The sequence below is a fragment of the Mizuhopecten yessoensis genome, unplaced genomic scaffold, assembly GCF_002113885.1.
Source record: "Mizuhopecten yessoensis strain PY_sf001 unplaced genomic scaffold, ASM211388v2 scaffold10947, whole genome shotgun sequence".
Taxonomy (NCBI): domain Eukaryota; kingdom Metazoa; phylum Mollusca; class Bivalvia; order Pectinida; family Pectinidae; genus Mizuhopecten; species Mizuhopecten yessoensis.
Genome location: NW_018408801.1, coordinates 286,304 through 309,368, shown reverse-complemented (window position 1 = coordinate 309,368; position 23,065 = coordinate 286,304). Strand labels below are relative to the sequence as shown.

The window sequence follows — 23,065 nt, the reverse complement described above, 5'->3', positions numbered from 1 at the left end:
GTGGCGGCCATATTGGATTTCTGATCGACCCGAAAAATAACAACACTTTGTCAGGACCATGAGGCGATTATTCCTACCAACTTTCAGTTCAATCGGCCCAGCAGAACTTGACTTTAAGTTTGAAATGTAAAATGTTAACGGACGACGACGGACGAAAACGGATAGCAATAGGTCACCTGAGCTTTAGCTCAGGTGACCTAAAAACAGAAGTGCAAAAATCGATTTTGTTCAATCATTGCATTTAATGCAAGTTTTATTTCATTTATACAATCTGAAATAACAGTAGAACATCATAAGAATTGATTTCACAACCAGCACACTCATTTCCACGACATTAAGATTGTCATTTGTTACAATCAACCTTTTATCACTAGGAATATCTAAACACAGTGAAGTCTCAACACTTGATGTTTCCATCAATTTCAGGTTTTTTTTAAAGGAAATGTGCAAAATGCATCCTTGTGTAATAAATAGAGATTAACAAGTTAATAAAGATGTGTTCATAAAATCAAATTAACCGGTACCATATGAGAAATTAACTTCCTGTAAACCAACTAAATTTTGTGTATACTTATTTTCGTGATCATTCTCTTCGATCTATCATTATTTTTGAAGTTTAGAATTAGATACTTGCAAACAATAACTACAGCCCTCTAATTAAAGTTATTCTGAACAAATATTGAGTACAAATGTATATATACAAACATATTTTGAGATCAACAGTCGTCATGAACGATTAAAAAAATAAGTATCTCACGAAATTTAGTGATTACTAAATATTTTACACATTAAACCTGTATACAATCCATTCCTACCAACCTACAGAGAATAATAGGAAACAGGTAGAAATATATCATAAACATACATTACTTTCATCACATATATGTATCTCACACATTTAAATGCCATAAAACACCAAGGGGAATAACTCTCCACATATATCTCGCATTAAAACACTGGCAGTAAAACACCCTATACATAATGCAAGTACACTCATGATAATCTCACCTCACACATACATGTATAAACATCTGACACATTTATCCAATATATACACACCCCTCTCTCCATGCTCATATCTCACACATCAGTCATACAATTGTCACTTTATACACCCATTATTTACAAAGCAGACACTAATCACTTTCCATACAATAATATTAACTCATACATACATATACATGTATAATCTCACTGTCCATGATACGAATGTATTCGACAGCCTAACTGTTAAGAAGTGTGTGACCTGAATTAAGAAATATTAATTCAACCTTTCATAATCAGCAAATATTTCATGTCTTTTGAGTCCAAACACAACTATATAATGTTGTCTTTTTACCCTTTTCTGATCTGAAGAGTTAAGGATTAATTTCAAAAAACCTAGAGATTATTTGTTAAGCTTGTGTCAAACTAAACCTAGTTAAGCTAATGTTAAGAAATAATACTACAATGCACTGAAGCATTAAACACTTGTCTTTTCTTACTAGAAATATTAAGGTAAGCAGTGTTTCACAAATGGATCCAAAATATGTACCCTTAAAACTCATGTAATTTCAGTTATTCTGCAATGAAAGAAAGTTTCAAGTTTAGGGTGCACCAACTACATATCTAGAAAAACGTTCATTAGTTATTAAAATAAATGTTGACCTTGCCATTTTTACGCTAAATTGTAAATGTACATGATGTATTGTAACAAATTGAAAATCTATAAAAAATACCGTCACACAACTAATTCTACATTAAATGTCATAGATTGTTTTAGCAAATGTGGGGGAGGACTATGTACTAAACGACCAGAGAGCTCATGACTTCATATGTACATAGGTTACTGTGGAATAATGAACCAGTCTTCCCTTATAACCATGGTGTCTACAACTAATAGAGACCTTACTTTAATGAAACAAAAACCGAGTTATTGCTTACAATGTGTAACAGATATCATGACGTAACTTAAAATAAAGGTCGACCGGATAGTAAAAATTTAAATCACAATGGATGTGGAAAGTGAAAATGAAAAATACTGTGGAGAAAAGATGAAACAAATTACAACAGCATTATGTGCAACAAACATATCAGTACTTAAACATGCTAGATAAATAAAGGCTTACAACAATATCAGCTCAAGTTTGTTCAGAGATAGAGGTCATAATTATAAACCTTATGGAATGTTTACTTAACCTGAGAATTGATGGTATTGGTCCAATAATATTTTATTATGACTTGCTTGTGAATATATGTGCTCTTTTCATGTAGCATGTATGTAGCATGTAACTAGATCCCATCATTTAAGTGAAATTTCACAATCAGCAGTATTACAGTGTACTTGTGTCTCAAATGTTTTGCTGATATTTTGTATAGTTGGCCAAAGAAAACAATTAATGGTGGCATGTGGGGACCATGAATGATATAATATATAATCAATCTAATGCTGTAAAATCATTCTTATTTTAAAGCTTTCCTTGGCATATAGAGGATAAATAATGGTTTCCTCTAAAACACCAAACATCTTCCAAGAGTATGGTAGAATACTGATATTTATCATGAGTGTGGAGCACGAGTAATAAATATCAGTATATTCTGCCATACAAGAGAAATATGTTTGAAATTCAATGATAAAACCATTAATTTGCAACCTAACAAAAAAAGTTGGAATTAATAGGGTTACCTTTGGAGCCATATTAGAACATCACGCCAGACAATTGGCTGCATACCACTTTGAATGGGCTACTCAAACCAATTCTACCTTTTCCTTGTTATCATCTGGTAATATTTGCTTATAAATATGTAATGAATAGTATAGTAAGCATATACCTTAATATGTTTAGTAGATATGTTACAAAAGAACACATTAGAATAAGAATTCACGGTGACTGACAAAATATAAAACACTAAAAATAGATAAACTGATGACCATGGAACATGAATTGAACTTGAATGGAACATGATTAAAATCTCAAAACAACATACATAATAAATCCCCATAAAATGTATAAAGCTGCATTTTGTTCTGTTACTATGGTAACCAGTGGTTACTGTATTGTGGAAGCTCCTTAACACTGAGTGGTTGATGTATTGTGGAAGCTCATTAACAACCAGTGGTTGATGTATTGTGGAAGCTCCTTAACCCTTTCACCCCTAGGTAACCTTAGTAGACTCTATCATACATTCATCTGGATGAGTCAATTATGGTTTACAGTGGTGAAAGGGTTAACAACCAGTGGTAACTGTATTGTGGAAGCTCCTTAACAACCAGTGGTTGGTCTACTCACTTACCATACAATTACTTTATCTGGGAACTGTAATACCTTCATTTATTCTAACTAGACTGCCCCGAGTAATGACGTTCCACTGCTAAAAAGATAAAATAATGCTTTGTGAATTCAAATTGAGGACTTTCATCAGTTCTAATAAAGGGCACCAGTGACAAATATTGTTTTGATCTGGCCATACATTTTTTTTCTCTACCCCCCCCCCCCCCCCCCCCCCCCCTTTTCTACAAATTATGTACTATATCTTTATACAGGCATAACTTATTTGATCTTTAACTATAAGCACGTCAACTCAGCAGCATTAAACAAACAAAGGTATCACAAAGTGACAGATATGTATAATTTATGTTTTGTTACATATTAGCAATGGTACTACTTTAACCTGTATTAATGTTAACAAGCATTTATTTTCCCCGAACCATTAGTGACAATTTTTAATGTATCATGTTTTATTGCTAATTCTTCCTTACATATGCTGGAATGCAGTGGTTTTAGCACGAAAATTGCTTGAATAATTTCAAGAATATTTAGGATGAACAGGTTTCTATAAAATTCCTGATCCTAATCAATGCTGTTAGTTCATTTATGGTGACATCAGTAAAATCTTTATGGTGCTTCATATTAGTGCTGTCAATATGGTGCTTCATATTTGTGCTGTCAATAGTTCATGTTTTTATCCAAAAAACGAACACATTCAGAGATTCTCTGTGATTAAATATGCTACAATTCACAATTTTTAAATCAAGATTTCGTAGGTTTTTATCTAATCATGAATAAAAAGCTCTTTAAGGTTATAAACCCTATACATAACTTATCTGACGTGAATGCTAACAAGGAAATATGTATTCAACATCTAAACTGAAGAACAACCCAGTATAACATTCAGAAGTTACAGACAGGTTTCACTTTGTATCTAGGGTTAGCTCCCTTACATACTAAGTCCAGACTCGTAATTCATAAGTTACAATCATAGAAATGTGTTTTCATAGAATGAATCATTTCTGTTCCCCAATCTAACCAAAACTGTATGGCCCTCATATTGATATAGACAGACTTATCATGCAATCAGGTTCATAAGTATTTTTTTATTTTTTTTATTGAAAAACTTGTCTGTTAGTACAATTCCATATCATTTAAAAATTGAGAAGAAAAAAAAATTGGGAAAATGTCATAAATCATTATCTTTCTTTCTTCAGTTTACACAACATCTGATAAAGTACCTAATCAGATGTTTTCACACAGAAAACTATATCAGACTTTAAGGAATGCCTCAAACTGAACAAGACTTTTCTGAATATTTACCCCGACATTAACTCATTCATCCCTGAATTGTTATGATGAACTATTCCAACCTTTGAATTGGAAGAGTTCAAATGTGTCACCAGGGGGAATGCTTTAAATTGAATAAGTTAGATATGTCATTGAGGATATGTTTTGTTTACAGGGACAGGTTCCTGACATGTCCCATGGTCCCTGCACTACCACTGCTGTCGTTAGAGATGGTTCGGAGCCGTGGCCGTGGCCGAGACGGAGGAGGATTATGACAGAAGCTCGCCATCATGGGGCTTTCCAGTATCTCTGTGGCTGTAGGTCTACCACCGGGGTCTTCACATAGTAACCACTTAATGTACGGGCTCTGTAAGGACATACCAAACATTTTCTCAGCAAAATATTATCATTAAAAAAAACCCAGTAATAAACAGTGTTAGGGCTATTTCTGTTCAAAATTTTCTCTATGCAATAAAAGCGAAGTATATAAATTCTACAGTAGGTGTTTGTTAGGAGTTCAAAGCTTCATCATATGTAGTATTTAATACACTTTCCATGATTTTGGTGATATTCATAAAGATTACCCCTTACAAGTTCAATAAGACTATTTCCTCAAAGGTAATATTTTAACATTAGGCATTTAGTAAAAGATTTTGATTGAAAAAAAATACTGCCTCAAAATAATAAATCATATTATCATTTGTTCTTATAATTGCTGAATGTCCTGATCAGTTCAAATGAAAATCGAATACAAAGGCTCATATGACAGTGGTTTACCTGTTCAGGGTAGTTCATTTCAAACTCTTTCGGGAGTTGTCCAATTTTGGCAGCTGTCATGGTACGAACTCTCTCCATCTGTGTACTGAACGGACACAGCAGTTCAAACAAGATCATACCCATGGAGAAAATGTCCACCTTTTTATTATAGCTCTTCCCACACACCTACAACATCGACAAAACATACTCATCCATCCGTCTTTATGAAGACAAAGAAACATGGAATATACACACTGCATTAAATCTTCAGGATATCCTGTAACAGCAAACAAATTTCTGTTCTATTTATCACTAAATCCACATTTCATATTGGTTTTGATGTGGAAGTGTAAATATGGTAAAATAATGTTCAACTTAAAATAATAATTCAACAAAATATTATCAGGCTATGATATCAAAAGATGAAATCCTAAAGAAACCAAATCTAAAGGTCCCAGATTACAGTTGGTGGATACCCGTGTGTCAAAACAATCAGGTCAAATTTTATATCATGTCGCATCGTTTTAAATTTGAAAAGACATTCCCAACTTACCAATTCTGGCCCCATGTAGAGTTTGGTGCCAACCTCTGTTGTATGCTTGAAGGTCATGTTCCCCGGATTTTCCGCCCCTAATATTTCCTCCTCTGAGAGGGCAGTGACCAAACCAAAGTCTCCTATCTTTATTATGTTATCCGCCGAAAAAAATATGTTGGATGGCTACAATTGAAAAAAAAATGAAATTGTCATTTTTTCTAATTAAGATAAAACTTGGTAAAAAAATATGTAAGATATATCCTGGACAAACAATAAACTTCTCAGACGGAAGGACGGACAGAGTGCAAACCTATAGCCCCCCCCCCCCCCCCCCCCCCCCGGTATCGGTGAGAGACTAACAAGCAAGCTTGTTTTTCTTTTATTGTGAGCTAGTTTGGTCTAACAGCTGTAAGAGCGTAAGGTGTTGTGTGAAATTTAAACCTTGGAAATTAGTTCCTGGAATCAAACCAATAACTTAACACTTTACCCCATGACATTTAAACTGGTATAATTTTAATAAGATTAAGTAATAAAATTTACACTAAAATTTATCCTTTGAACAGGACAGAGTATCAAAAATTTATAAATTGCAATTCATAATCTACTGAAAATACTACAGTCCATCATAGATATGATATGGTCTTACCTTCAGATCTCTATGCATCAAACCACAGTCATGGACATACTCAATAGCACATACGATTTGTCCAAATATGTTTAACATATCCTGTTTGTTCCTGGGTTTGTTACTATCACTTAACCATTCCTTCAAGGTTTCCCTTTGGCACAGTTGCATCTGAATAAACAGGTACAATTTTTGTGAAGGTGCCTTTGATTGTTTGGTTTTACTTTGTGAGTTTTTTTCTGACATGTTATTGGCTTTTGATGGCTGTATATCTGTTGTAGAAGCAGATGGTGACTGTCGACCTGAACCAATAGAAGGCATGTTCAGCCTGAAGTTATTTGAATTGTGATCACTGTGTTCTCCAGTAAACACGATACCCCCACTTGAATCACTCTTAGAACTTTTTTCATTCTCAGCACAACCGGAGTCCTCAAACTGCACGCTGAAGGACTGGTTGTCTGAAGATCTCCAGTAGTCTTTGTGATATTTGGTAAATGGAAGAGACTTTGAACAGCTCCCACTGTCTTCACTGTCCTCTAATTTAAATTTTACATCAAATGAATCATCATTGTCTATATCATCTTTGAAATTAAGGAATGGCTCACTGCTCGGTTCTGAATCTGATGTCATCCTTGATTGGTCAACAGAGAATTCCGCACTACCTCCACCTGCTCTGTTCCTTGGGAGGTTATAATCAAAGTCCTTGGATTGACCTCCAAATGGATTCTGAAGGTTAAATACTGGAGAATCTGGTATGTTTAAGGCGTGTGACTCAGTCTGTATAGAGTTACATGGTGTTGGCATGGTCACACATTCACTGTAAAGAAAGGTACACAATTAACGATTTAGTGAAATCTAGAACATATTTGGTGACAAAAAATATGTAAAAAAAAAAATTGTTTGAAGATGCAATTTCAAAGTCAGAGTTTTTTTTAAGTCTCCAGATGTTTACCAAAAATTTGTTTGTATCCCTGTTAGCTTATGTAGTGATAGTCAGATACACAATTTAAATTCAAGGAAATGATTAGGAATACAGGTAAAACAAAGAAAAATGAACACACTATGTAGGAGTTTTATACATGAAGGTCTGATGGAAAAATTGTTCACCTGATCACATTCATGTGAGATTTGTAATAAGTCATTTAAACCTCCCAAGAACTCTTTACCTGTCTTCCCATTGATGATCCATGTCCTCCTGCCAGCCAGGGGGAGGCGACTCCTCCCAGGCATGAAAGAATCGTACAATTCCTGTGTGTTCGAGTTTAGCTAGAGCTCTCACCTCCCTCATCACCTTCTCCTTGGCACTGAAAACATTGTAATGAACTATTCAATTTAACACTATAATAAAATAAACATAAATAATGTTTATGCCACAACATTGCAACAAATCGCTTTTTTGACAAAAATTATTTTTGGATAAAAAATGACAGTGATTCAACTTTTTTTTTTTTTTTGTATATAATTCCAATCAGTTAAAATCTATTTCCATCACATATTTCCTAAAATAGGCAAGGCACACAGTCTCAAACCTAAGTCGGTCTAAATACCCAAGATACCTATAAAAAAATATGAAACGGATACATATCAATTATAGTTTTAATAGAATCCTGTTATTTCAGACACTGTTAATATTATTATTTTTTGAATAACTTGGCAAATATTACATATAGAAACTTAAAACAGAGAATCAAAATGTATATTTTCTCTTAAATATGAGCACATTTTACAAAATGCTCAAATTTACAAGTTACCAGCTGTACAAGGCATCATACCTGCTTTTGAGTTCAATCCTCTTAACAGCATAACTGCAGGTGTCCATCTTGTTGCGAGCCTCAAACACTACCCCATAGCCTCCTGTACCCAAAACCTGTATCTGCTCAAAGTCCTGTCGGTATCTATAGTTTAAAAATGGAAAAATTGAGGGCATATTTTCTTGCATTTCTTACAAATACTTTAACTTGTTAAAAGTATAATAAGACTGATAACTATAGAAGAAAGTTCAATACAGAAGATTGTCACACAGGATCTTCATGGCCAAACCTATTGAATCCAGTCTGACAGACTACAACTAGCAAGGAATAAAATATATATTCAAATGACAGGATTGTGACAACTTCTGTAACTTCCGTAGGGATGTGTATATATGACAGAGAAAAATAGTAATTACCTGTTCTCTTTGTTGTATATTGAAATATTATACAACAATATCAATACAATATAACATGTCTAACGCAAGATAAACAAATGAGCAATTATGAACAATTGTAAATTATCACATGCCCCCCCCCCCCCCAAACTGAAAAATTCCCTTCTTCGGTAAGAATGGGCTACAGTGGCCTCATGAGCAAACATTATAACAGCACACTAGACTACATTCACAGTTTTGTAGGTGTGTTCTGAACACCTAGAGAGCCTCCTGAGCCAATGAGAAGTGAACCCAGTTCCATTTGGCTCCATACACTTCTACCTCAAACAGTAAGTACTACATACCATCAAAGTTAAGTGATCAGTGTGAAACAATCAATTATGCTCAAGAACTCACCTCGACACATAATCCTCTGTTTTCTTCTGAAGCGCTGTCGTGTCCTGTTCTATGGACACTGCTGTTCCATCCCCACTATCAGACATCTACAATGTATGTTTCGAAAATAAAAACATATTCAACATAAACTGCGTACAGCCTAAACTGTCATGACAGCACTAGTCTGACTGTACAGCGTATCATCCAAATCCTTTCAACATTTAACTCATTCACCCCTGAAATTTCATAATGAACTATTCCAACCTTTGAATTGGAAGAGTTCAAATGTGTCTTTAGGGTAAATAAGTTAATACACTGTAAAAGTACTTATTTTAGCAGACTGAAATGTTAGCATAACTTTGAATGTTAACAGGATAGTGTACTGATGAATTAGCACTCTCACAATATGTGATAAAGGAAACACAGAAACTTAAATTAGCGCTATCATAATTTAGCTAAATATTCAAAGCATGAAAAGTGCTGAAAATAAAATACACTGCTGAAAATGTATGTTTACAGAACTGTCTGCACAATAAAAATATGTTTAAATCAACTACAGGAGGACAGTCAATAATAGTTTAAACATGCGTAAGCTTCTGTTCAGTATGACCAAATGTAATCATCATTTGATGAAGGCTACCTGTGATTTTTCATAATGGGAAATAAGTCAATGGTACTAAACTTTCCAATTCTAGAATTGTGGACCAAATTTCATTATAAATTCTTAAAACCTGAAGACCAGTACCCATGGTCATGAGAGATTTAGACTTAAGGCATTAAATATTTCAGTTCCGTGTGAAAATGTAGCTTTATATGCATGTACATGTACATATGGTCTATTTTGACTTTCTTGACAAATTAAAAATGATTGCAAAAAGGCAGTTTAAATTAATTGATATTTGAAATATGCATAGGGATGGAAGTCCAAGACTGATGTTCTAGAGGCCAATCTTTCATTGTATAATGACTGGATAAACTGTTAACCTGAAAATTATAGTATTTAACAGGCATCATTATTAGGTTACTATGTTGCTGCTGATTTAATGTTGCAGCTGCGGCTATTTTAATATTGCAGTTTTAAGTTGTTTTACAAGTACTTACTTGAGGAAGCAGTGGTATGTTTCTCCTCCGTCCTAGCTTGTGTAAGATGATGTTGACGAGGATGGAGGTGACAACACTAATGCTGATCACTTGTCTCCTGAAAATATCATAGAATCATTAAATAATCTGTTAAATATGTAACAAAAGTATCAGTCTCCATTGATCAAATCAAAGGGGAGTAACAAAAGGCCAAACAAAAGAATGACTGCTTTTCCAACTCCAGCTCTACAGACATTAGGGTTGGTACAAAGTAAGTAAGTAATACTTTTGATATTACAAAAGTTATAAAAAAAAAACTTATGGAAGGTTCCAAGTTCAAGGGAAGGTGAAATTATTATCTTTTTTTTTTTATATATATGGCCTTATTGTAATGGCATTTAATCAGAATATTACAGGCCTACAAGACGAAAGGCCTAGTACTCCACTAACTAATACAAGACGAAAGGCCTAGTACTCCACTAACTAATACAGTGTAAAATCTATTGCTGAATGTCAAAGATGTTTTTTTTTATCTTTCTACATAACATCTAGTATAAATATAAAAACGGATGAACTACAAAATCTTTTAATCTTCTTCTTATCATTCGCCTTTAAAAATCTTTTAATAATAATCAATATTTGGATAGCCGAAGTCAATGAAGCATGAAATAAATTTCAAATGTTGAAAATGCTACACAATGATAGTTAAAAGTATTTTGAAAATTAAAACATATCTTCTAAAAGACAACAATTTGTAACAGGGCAGGTTTATACAGGTTTTTGTCTTGTATTCAGGTATTTAATTTCTAGTCAGTTATTATTAACATGCTTACCAGTAGCTCCACAGTGAGGCACTCATAACATCCTCTATCAGAGTGGAGGACACCTTGTTAGAGGTGGAGTTGGATCTTGGACAGGAAGAATTAGGAACCACAAATTCATATTCTGGGTACAGGTAATAGCCATTGTCTGTTGAAAAAGGTGTTCAGTCAATTACTTAACTCATTCACCCCTGAAATTTCATAATGAACTATTCCAGCATTTGATTTGGAAGAGTTCAAATGTGTCTTCAGGGGTGAATGAATTAATTATCTCTATGTTAACTTCTTGTGCCTTGTGTGCCTACTTCAAATCAGTCAAATCAGTGAAAACTGGAGCAACGCATACCAGAGCATCATACACGAAACAAAAGTTGTCATTGGACATTTTCATCATAAATTAACACTGACTCGTAAATCAAGAAACAATTTTACAGAAAATATCACAATGGGCACTCATTGGATACAGCCTCATCTAAATATTTTTTACCAAAACCTCTAAAGCTCCACAACATCACTGTGCGTTAATTTAGAAGTTGGGTGACTTACCAAAAGGGTAGTTTTCATGCCAAACCGAGAGACCCTTCTCATGTTCGTCAGCCATCTCTGGTAGGTTCTGGTCACAGTGGTCAATGAGAGGCACATCATTATTACCTTTGTAATTCAACCAAGGGGTTCGTGATGGGGCTGAAAACATATATATTACATCCAGTATTACAAAAGGTAGTATTACCTTGTCCATGTAATAGTATATATCTGATTGGATTGAATGAACCACAGGACATCAAAATAAAACATAACGTTCCCTTACAAATTCAAGTTTCAATGCTCATGTTGATCTTAAATGAAATAAATGTTAACAGTCAATGTTCTTATGAAAGTATTTGTATTTTTCCCCTCAAGTTATTATTTTTAATCTGTTATTTTTATTTCCCCTTCATCAATCATGCCGACTGTTCTCTAAGTGATGAAAGTCATGCAATGAAAATAACAGTTTCAATACTCTTATCTATAATAAAGAATGATTTAAAGGTAGCTAGTATTAATACTCTCCTCCAACTTACCGGAGTTAATGTAAGGTTTCCACGTCACCCTTGGGATATCCACACGACTGACATCGCCTTTAGTCATTGCCTGTGACACGTGTTTTCTCATTGTTGATGAGGGCTGAACATACAGCTGGTTATGATGGAGACCTAAAACATACCATAACTCTTTAACTGATATCTAACCATACAAAGTCACATACCATAACTCTTTAACTGATATCTAACCATACAAAGTCTTCATCCATATCATCATAACATTTATCTTGTAAACCAAATTTTCAACATTTAATATTAGTTTTGTTGAATTGTTGAATAATTGTTTCAGGCACAGTAAAACATGGATCTTTTATTGCATATTATTACTAGTACAAACATTCTGGGTTTTCATATCTATAATAGTACTGCCACGCTAACTAACAGTAAGGACTTATATTTATAATCATTATGGTTCTGTCATACATTCAGGGTTTCTTCTAAAACAAACATACTGCCCACATCAAATACTTAAACAATAAATCCTGTTTTATTTTAGTAACTACAATTTTGCTTCTTGAAATGTTTTATCAACAACAGTCATATTCATTTGAAATGAGAAACAATCTGTGTAAGGAGAAAAAGGGAATCGATGAACAGAGATGAAGGGGGCCACCAGCTGAGTCATCATTTAAACATCCACGAAATGGCGGAATGGGTAAACATGTTAGTCCCCCTGACTGCCTGCAGTATTAGAGTACTATTGGGCAACTTTAACTGATTTGGCACAATGTGGCTTAGCGAGTTGTTTTCAGCGGTTTGGAGTTGAGACACAGGTCATTTACACCCTTTGCTTGAAAAAAGAAACAGACGTTTTCAAAAGGTCACAAAATAAGTTTTCAATTCCTATTTGTGTTCAAAACAAACTTAGCCTTTATTAGCCATATTCATGTTCCCTGGCAAGGAATTATCCATTTTACTGTGATCATGATGTGTCAGACTTGTTTGACAGTGAAATCTTTACAAAGTTTTAAAGACAGTAGTATCTACATATGAATGTTAAATTGTGTTTAATTTCGAAATATTTTCACTTATACGAAGTGTTAACATTTATAACCTCCATCTAACTTTCACTGCATTTTTCTTCCCTTTAAAATGAGGCTGGCAGCACAAATTTATGATGAGGCTGGCAGCACAACGTTATGATGAGGCTGGCAGCACAACTTTATGATGAGGCTGGCAGCATAACGTTATGATGAGGCTGGCAGCACAACGTTATAGGGCTGGCAGCACAACTTTTTGATGAGGCTGGCAGCACAACCTTATGAGGCTGGCAACACAACGTTATGATGAGGCTGGCAGCACAACGTTATGATGAGGCTGGCCGCACAACTTTATGATGAGGCTGGCAGCACAACGTTCTGATGAGGCTGGCAGCACAACTTTATGATGAGGCTGGCAGCACAATGTTATGAGGCAGGAAGCATAACTTTATGATGAGGCTGGCAGCACAACGTTATGATGAGGCTGGCAGCACAACGTTATGATGAGGCTGGCAGCACAACGTTATGATGAGGCTGGCAGCACAACTTTATGATGAGGCTGCCAGCACAACTTTATAATGAGACTGGCAGCACTATTTTCTTAATCCATAGGAACACCTAACTTTCAAGGATTAAGTCGACAATTACTCAGATACTGACCTACATATAACAGGGGTTCCTGAGGCAGTTGTTCTCCGGGGGGCTGAAAGCTGCCCAGTGCAGGTACAAGTCGTTTGTCAAACACATTCACCGGCATCAACTCCTTCTTATGTAGGAACCAGGCACCAACTACAGGACTGGTGAACTAAAATATACCACATCTTAAATAGTGAGGTATAAGTTTTGGTGTCGAGGACATAAAGCAAATGTCATAAATTATTTTAATGTTTTGAAAAATCAGAGGATAAATAAATGAAAATGTAAATGGTCCTATAAGAATGTCTTCACCTGTTAAAAAGAGACTGATTAACAGTATTATATAAACACAAAATGGGTGGACAGTGTTCCCTCCATAAACCAGTGATTTCATGCCTGATCACAGTATAGTCTAGAATAAATGTGTCTCCCAATCGTAATCTAGTGAACAACTTCCCGGGCTTTAGTAAGAACACCTCAGGGGTATAATGTGGACTATTCGCTGACCAGGTATGAAACAACTGTATACATTATAAAACATCTTAGTCAATGTGACACTCACATCACTTTAGTTTCCCCACTAACTCTTTCCTACTTACCTTGTGCTGCCATTCAACCGAGTCAGAATCACTGGGGTCCATACCCACTATCACACCCTCTGGAACCACAATCCGCAGGCTGTCCTGGATATTGAAATCATTATCTTCTTCATCTACAGGGATCAAGGGTTACAGGTTTAAATGAGGCAGAACTAACTGTAAACAAACGTATTGTCAAAACTATAGCTAACAACTAGTAATTAGACAGAACTAGATGTAAACAAAAGCGATACAAAAATAAACAAACAATTACAAAGACAATAAATTATTTTATTGTTTTCAAAACTATGGTGAAGTTCTAATATACTGTAAACCTTTGACCATGCCAGGATTCCAAATGGCAGTTTAAAGTAAATCAGAACCTCTAATAGCCGTCGCAGTCCTTGTTACACTAGCGAACAGTATTTGAGGTCTACATCACTATATAGGTAACAGTACTATTTGAGTTCCATGCTACACTGGCCATCAACCTTCCAGTTCTTTGTCAAAACAGCTAACAGTATTCAAGCTCTAGGTCAAAATAGCCATCAACCTCCAAGCTCAGTCACACTAATCAACCACTTAATGTACTCTATCTAACATGGAATATGTACTATTCTCAATTCATATTTTACCCATTCTGCCCATACTCATCAGTAAAATGTAACTTTTTACCCAGCTATATTGATAACATTTTTTAATTCAATAGCCAAAGTATGGCATATATCAAAACACCCTGACACTGTTGAAATCAGCGTATTGTACAAGGCCAACAATTTAGCCAGGGCAAACGTTTTACAGTACAGTGTAGTTATTTACCATCTGGACCACACGTCAAGATGGAGATATCATCGTCCTCAACCTTATCCTCCACAGTCTTAGATGGTGGCATGCTTTTACCGCCCAGGAACTGGAGTTCATGTTGGCCAACACTGAAGTTCCACCTGAAACCAACAACACAGCATACTTTTGAAAGATTTAAAAAATTATTGCACTTTTTTTTTTAAAGCTAAGTCATAGTCTTACAATCACAAACAGTCAACTAATGCTGTGTATCTCACCTGTATCCTTTCATTTGTTCCCTTATCAAACATCAACCCTTACCAATAAACATAACAGTTTATATCTATTTACACATTATTTTATTTATTACTTCCGTTTTATCTTCAACAAATTAATGTTTTCTTCATTGACAAACTTCAACTGAAGATATTCCTGCAAGAGACCTTGAATTGTCCATTTTCTCAATTCATTTTATTAAAACAATCAAGACGAATACTTGGCTTGTGACCTACTTTTCGCCTCCCGTCCTGCTGTCTACTGCACGGACAGTCTGTGTGTTTCGTGTTATCACCAAAATGTCATCCAGCTCTGTCACATCGGACTCCGCACTAAATTGGCAACCTTCCGCGGAACAAACATAATTCATCTGGAATTCAAATTAAAGAGAAAAAATTACTTCTGTACTCTCACCCAACAACTCATATTATAGTACCTACGTACAGTACATCTATATTGCCTAGTGATTGTATCCCTTTTCATACACAGTGCCTTTGTTTATTTGTTGCCTAGTAACTTTAATCAGTCTTGAGCTTTGATAAATTAATGTAACGCTTTACTTTTTTCAGGTAAGAATATTCAGACTTTTAAGTTTCATTAGTTAAACTTACCTTTTTAGTTACTTCACTCGTTTTCAAAGTTTTCAAGATTGAGGAAAAAAAACTGTCCAAAATACCTGAACATGTTATTATAATCTAGGATCATATCAGAAACTAGCCCTACCTGTCCATTTGCAGGATTGACTCCATAATTTCTGATGTCTTTAGAACCAACCATCATCACCTTGTCACTGAGTTTGTGGGAGGAGCTGAGGAGTGTCTCCACAGTCATAGGGATGGCCTCAATACTCTCACCGTCATACTGGTACAGTCCTCCGTCCAATGATGGGATCAGACGCGTCGGCATTCCATTACGTTGTATCTATGTAATAACACATTCTGATTTATAGCTATGTATTATAAGCAACGTTATATGACAGTTTAACCAAGTTAATTCAGCATTAATTCAAGGCATGTCCACTTAGTTTAATCATTATGTTTCATTATATGTATCATACATATCACTTATATATCATGTTGTTTGTTATATATAATACATGTACTAGATGTAATTGTTTAAAAGAACTAATTCTATAGATAGTTAATTGAACAGTTACAGCTTACCTCTAGCTTGCTGATACTTGAGGAAAGGAGGGGACTGGAATCAGCAGTAATACTCCACACAAGCTTGCCCTTGTTGCTGATGTCAATAGCAGAGACCTGCCCATCTAGTGTGCTCACAATCATCAGGTGACTGTGGACAAATAAAACACTGATTATCTTGTGTATTCTCAGTCATCAGAGACTCGGCATAAAATAAATCAATGGTTTCATTAATACAATACACACATGCAGCCTTTTATTTTAAGATATTTGCATTTGCTTTGTATGGCCAATTGGCCACTTAATACCGGAAACCTACCAAGTCAGCTGTAAGTTATGAGGCCACAAATCTGGAGTGATGATCTTGACATCTTTGTCATCATTTCAACATGCTTGTAATTAGTAATCCTGTTCAGAATTAAGTGAATTTATCTCTGAATGACATGCAGTTTAATGCTTAAATTATGAATGAAGAAAATTTAACCACACTAAAGAGATGGTCAAGTATTTTTGGCGGTATGCCTACAGCTTTCGATAGGCCCTGGAGTGTATGTCTTTGACTCCCCAAAAATGAGCTTTGACTTTTTGATCTTAAAGGAAAGATCTATCAGATATATGTTTTGACTACCGGGTATTCAAAATTCAGGGAAAATTCAATTTTACTTTTGAAATTGCTAATTGTCAAGGGCCAACTGTAAGCTCTGAGTATGCAAATTCAGTTAGTATTCTTTAAAATAAGGAAAAAACATTATGCAGAAAATAAGAAAAGGTGAACTGTCACTTTATGTGAAGAATGATCAACATAACTCCCCAAGCAATATTTATCATATGAACGATGATCAGTTGTACTCCGAATGATGATATTATACTACCACTTACAATAGTACCAGCTGGGAACATATTATTACTGCCTCCTGATCATGATAAGTGATATACTTGTGGAATTGTGGTTCTTTTGTGGTTTAGTGCATCATTCAGTAAAATGAAATAACCACAGTGTGCACAACTCCATCTGAGTGATGAAGGCGCAGAAGTCCTATGAAATGAAAAATGAAGAAAGAAAAAAAATCCTTCTACTTCTGACCTACTTCAGCATAGTGAAGATCATGTCATATATAGGTGTAGCGCTATGAAAGGAAAGGAACAGGACTTAATATTGATGAACAGAGATAGATGATGTGAAGGACAGTAGTGAATCAGAAGAAATAATTTGCGAAGGGAGTTTGTTCCAATCTTTGATAGTCCGAGGAAAGAAGGATTACTTCCTTACAGACGTCCTGCATGAGATAGTTTGAAATGAGGTTTGATGACTATGCCTTGTTTGTCTGGTTATAGGGGTGAGATATTTAGTAGTAATGGCAACTTTATTATGATAGATTTTATAGAGCTTGGTCAGCCTCCCATCTTTCCTGCGATCTGCAAGACTACGCCATTTTAGGGGTTCTAACATGTTGCCAATGCTGGAGGTGTAACGATAGCAGTTGGCAACAAAACAGGTAGCCCTGCGCTGTAACATCTCCAGCTTGTCTATAACTTTTTTTTAAGTAAGGGTCCCATACTGGGCTAGCATTTTCAACCTGAGGGCGGACCAGGAACTTACCGGTATAGGCCTTTTGTTTGATGTTAGAGGATGAAATTTTGAGATTGCGCCTCAGGAAGCCCAGAGTGAAATTGGCAGTTTTTGTGATGTTATTGATATGAGTACTCCACTTTAGATCAGAAGTAATGGTGACCCCAAGATATTTAGCTTCTGTCACATGCTCCAACTCGTGACCATGTAGTATGTAGGAATGACAGATGGGATGACAGAGAGGACCTGGCACTTCTCAGGATGGAAAGCCATCCTCCATTCAGTCTCCCAAAGTGCCAGTTTATCAAGATCTCTTTGCAGGGTGTGAGCGTCTCTCTGAGATGTTACTGTCAGATACATGATGGTATCCTCTGCAAAGAGTCTCATAGAAGATGTTATACCCTCAGTGATATCATTGATGTACGGAGTATAAGAAAAGATTCGGCCCGAGGCTTGGGGGCCCCTTATCTTACTGGGGCAGAATCGGACATTTCCCCCTCTACTACAACGGTCTGGGTTCTGTCACTTAGGAAGCTTTCAATCCAGGTGTTGACTGGTCCAGTAATTCCATACCCCCTAAGTTTGTGGAAAAGGAGAGAATGGCTCACCTTATCAAAGGCCTTACTAAAATCCATAATCAATATCTGTCTGTTTACCATCTTCTAAATTTCTTGAGATGTCATCAATAAATTCTAATGGTTTACTCTCACATGACCTGGATTGTTTGAAACCATGTTGTAAGGGGTAAAGAACGTTATTGTTATCAGCATGGTTCGTGATGTTACTTACTATAATATGTTCCAACAACTTACAACAAATACAAGTGAGAGATATGGGACGGTAGTTTTCAGGGTTAAAGTTTTGGCCTTTTTTTTGTAAACTGGGGCAATGTTAGCTGTTCTCTAGTCAGATGGAACATGACAGGTATCTAACGAACGACCTTTGGAAGATGAGACAGAGAATGGGGGAGATTTCTGTTGCCAGTTCCTTGAGTATATTCGGTTTAATATGATCTGGGCCAGCAGCTTTAGAGGTGTCTAGATTTAGAAGAAGTTCGTAAATTCCATTGGGTGTTATTTTAATGTTACCCATCTCAGGGATGTTGTTCTGCATAGGGTATTGCCGCTTAAATGTGTCTGAGCTAATGTTGTCAGCACTCGAAAACACAGACTGGAACTGATTGTTCAATATATTGGCCTTATCCACAGGATCTGTATGGAGTTTACCATTTTGTTTCAGTGCCCCTACACCACTGTAATCAGTTGTTTGATGTTTTATATATGTCCAGAACCTTTTCATAGGTTTATGGTCTGAGGAATCTGAATTTGGACTGACTATGTCTTCAATATATTTCCAGTAGGCCTGTCTTAATAGTTTTTGGATAAGATGTTTCAGTGATTTGAATTTTCCTTTAATTGATGGATCACCAGACTTTTTTGCATAGTAAAGAATAGTTTGAATGCTTCCCATAATCCCTCTACAGTTAGGACTTTATTGGTCGAGATCTCTAGATAGAAGTTGTGGAGTTCACTTTTCATGGAATTCCAATTGGCCGTTTTATACAAGGGTATTTCTCTGGGTTTTTGGTTAATTTTGTGGGGAACACTGGAAATTTGGAGGAACACAATATCATGGTCAGATAAACCAGGAATTGCCTCAATTCTCTGTACTTGGTTTGGGGTATTTGTAATTATGAGATCTAATGTTTTGTTATTACGGGTAGGAAACGTGACCAGTTGTGTTAGCCCAGTATCATCAAGCAGTTTTCCAAAGTCATAGTGAAATTTAGAGAAATTTATTCTCCCAGTCCCAACCAGGTAAGTTGAATTCGCCTCAGATGACAAGTGTGAAGTTCTGAAGCTGGGGGGCTCGCCTCAAGGAAAGATCAAACATTTTTGCACTTCATTGTTTGTTTTTGGTTTATAATAAGAACATATGTACAGTGTCTTATTTCCAACGACTTCTATCTTTGCCCAAATAATTTCACACTCTTCAGGTGGGTTAAGGTCTTCTACAGAGTCACTTATGTATACAGTTTTAATTGCAATAAGGACTCCTCCACCTTCACTATTTTCTCTATCCTTTCGAAAAACTCTATAGTCTGATGGAATGACTTCATTACTATGGATGTTGGGTTTTAACCAAGTTTCAGTACCGATGATAATATCAGGTAAAGTACTCTGAATAAGGTTATGTACAAGATGTTATTTATTTTTCATAGATTGGAAGTTTACATTAAAAATCTGTAGTGGTTACTCCCTAGAACAAGTATATTTTTTAAGTCTGCGTATGGGAGTGGATGAGTGTATGGGTCTAATTTTGCTTGGTGTAATATTAATGGGGCTGTCGCTTTCACCACTTGTACACTGCTGAGACAGGCTTTCAAACTGATTGGACGTAATAATAATATCATATAAGTTGAAAGTAGCAAAGCTGCAATTGGGTTGATTGCATATCAGGTAATGCCAGTTCACCATACTGTCATTCCAGTTGTGGTATGTGTTACTATATATAGAGAGACATTCTGGCAGTCCACATATGGTGCCACTGATCACAGGTTTCACAGACAATACCTGGGCGCGCAAAAACCTCCCTAGACACTCAAGGGTGAGTGCATGTGTAAGGTCAGTTACAGTTACTTACATGACCGTTACATGTTACATGGATGTGTTAATTTTCAGTTTTTCTCCAAATACATATACATCATTTACTCGAATAACTTCATAACTCTACCCTCTCCCCCCAATGCAGATAATCATTCTTACATGTAGTTAGCATATAATCAATGTCACAATGTCTAGATAATTTAAAAGGCTAACGATTTTCCTACGAATTGATTTATTTATATTAAAGGCACTACATTCCAGTAATCAAACCCTTGCGATTTTTGTTATGAAATAAGTGAATAACGTTACAGTACAGCAAATTTGCAAGATTGTGTCATTACGCTTGACTGAATTCACCTTTCCTTGCGTGGTTTGGACGGACAAGCTGCTGTCTGTGCGGATGAGTCAGACACAGGCTCCTGGTAATTATTGGTGGCAAATGCATTGTTGTTATCTGCAAATCCGTCCACAATAATGGGGTCGGTGTCTGTTGCGCCTATGCAACTGAATGTGTAACAAAGTGCTCCAACAGACGTGACAAACCATGCCAACAAAGTAGTCAATCTCTTATTTCTCCTTCTACCCATCTAGGTACCCCGATACAATAGAACATTGATGGTGCCAAGACTGACGTACACTCCTATCCAAAACAACTACAATTCGTGGCCAGTGTTTACTAACTTCGTAAAGTTGTGGAACGATAGCAAAGATAGCTTTTGATTGGACGAACCACCGGAAGTGAAATCATGCCGACGTGGTCTTACTGGGAAATAACCCTTTTGCTATTTTTAGATTTCTCGTGAACCTACCAGAATATTCTATTAGAATGATCTGATATCTTGACTACAGCTTTCATACCTTCCATTGATATTTAAAAAGATTAAAATTTAAGTCATATATTAACAAAACTAAAGGTGCTTGATGAGAAAAACGATGTATGCATAAATATATTTTTAGTCTCGTACAACCAGACACTTGTTGTCTGAGCAATTACAAGTGATTAAGCGTCTGGTTGAACGAGACTAATATATTTTATATTTTGGTGGCTAACCACAGAAGGGCGAATTTGTATATAGCCTGCCGACTCACTGTTTCAAAATCGGCACGCATCAGGATGTGGAGTAGTCTAATGCTACTGTTAATTTGTCATTCGACACGTATTTAAAGGATGACTGTCATACAAAAGAAAATGTTGCTTTAATTGATGAAATGTTACAATACAATAGTACAATAAACTTTATTTAACGTCGGATATTAAAAAAAACCCATTTAACATTAGCTATTAAAAGCTATTATTCCGACAAACATAAGTAAAAAGCATCAAATCAAACAATTACATGTATAAAACATTATGAAACAAAGAAAGTGTTAAAACATAAGGCTCCATGCAAAGTTAGCATTGAAGCAAAGCACATACACATAACGAACAGTTATTATGAAATGCAATTTTCCATTATCAGCACTATATATAAAACACATTTACAAGACACATAAAAAACACACAAAACTAAACAAAACCAAAGCGGACTAGCCACATGTACAAGTACTACACACCGCGGCAGATATTAATAGAGCAAATGGGGCCATCCAAGGTCTGGACCAGTCTCCTAAATTCATTGTACCTGTCTACTTTTCTGAGTTGATTGGGGAGACTGTTCCATACCCGGGCGGCCTCGTAGGAGAAAAATTTTGAGTCCATACCTTGTAGTGTTGACCTGAGGTAATACAGCTGTATTCTCTTGTTTGCAATTATAATTAGTTACCTTTATTTCAATCATATCTTGGATAAAGCGTGGAGAGATTTTCTTGACTATTAATTATTATTTGTAGACTGCACAGGCCATGTCTCTCAAACGTCTTATATGTAATAAATCAGAGTTTTATTTTTGGACTAAAAGTTCAAAGGAAGACGAGAAATCATTATATCCAAAACGTAGTGATCTTTCTTGATTTTTTTTCTCCATTTTCCGTACACTTTTTACTGGATAGAAATGCCAAACAAGAGGGCAATAGTTAAAACTTGAAACAATGAAAGAGTTGTAAATAATTTGTCTCCCTTCCCTAGACAAAAATGTACCTATCCTATACAGTACAGATAACTGTCTGGAGGCTTTTTTTACAGAGCTCTGAGATGTGATAGTCAAAGTTCAATAAGTAATCAAAATTTACACCTAGTAATTTGACACCTCCAACATCAAAAGATTTGATGTTATCAAACGTTCGTTTTCCAATGCTGATTGCCTGGAACTTTTCAGGATTGGCTTTCCTATCATTTTTACTAAACCAATCAATAACCTTAGTACAATCTTTTTCTAAATGGATTTTAAGACAGTAAGATCCTTATGGTTGTAACCTATAGTGTTGTCATCTGCATAGTTGTCGAGATGAATCTTCCACACAATCAAAAATATCATTTATAAATATGTTGAAAAGAAGGGGGCCCAGGATAGAACCCCGGGGAACCCCTTTAAGAATACCTGACCAGGTGCCAGTTTCACCTGCTGACACCTGTTGCTTAGGTAGCTGGACACCAGGC

General features: G+C 35.7%; 1 protein-coding gene across 1 annotated transcript; it reads right to left on the bottom strand.

Annotated features, from left to right (window-relative positions):
- Positions 1-222: 222 nt before the first annotated feature.
- Positions 223-21,273, bottom strand: LOC110463950 (eukaryotic translation initiation factor 2-alpha kinase 3-like). Its single transcript, XM_021518916.1, has 18 exons — positions 20,887-21,273; positions 16,375-16,504; positions 15,935-16,132; positions 15,448-15,581; positions 14,972-15,096; positions 14,174-14,286; positions 13,599-13,743; positions 11,938-12,069; positions 11,423-11,560; positions 10,889-11,024; positions 10,077-10,173; positions 8,997-9,082; positions 8,227-8,349; positions 7,621-7,758; positions 6,476-7,271; positions 5,848-6,012; positions 5,316-5,480; positions 223-4,905 (listed from the first exon to the last, which is right to left on the bottom strand). The coding sequence occupies exons 1-18, from the start codon at positions 21,114-21,116 to the stop codon at positions 4,708-4,710; spliced, it is 3,249 nt and encodes a 1,082-aa protein (XP_021374591.1). The 5' UTR covers positions 21,117-21,273; the 3' UTR covers positions 223-4,707.
- Between the last annotated feature and the right edge of the window lie 1,792 nt (positions 21,274-23,065).

Coding starts and splice junctions, on each gene's coding strand:
- LOC110463950 (XM_021518916.1), bottom strand. CDS start 21,116: ATGGGTAGAAGGAGAAATAAGAGATTGACTACTTTGTTGGCATGGTTT. Junction 16,505..20,886: donor TCCAAACCACGCAAGGAAAG/GTGAATTCAGTC, acceptor ATTTGTCCACAG/TCACCTGATGATTGTGAGCA. Junction 7,272..7,620: donor GATCATCAATGGGAAGACAG/GTAAAGAGTTCT, acceptor CTTTCTTTACAG/TGAATGTGTGACCATGCCAA.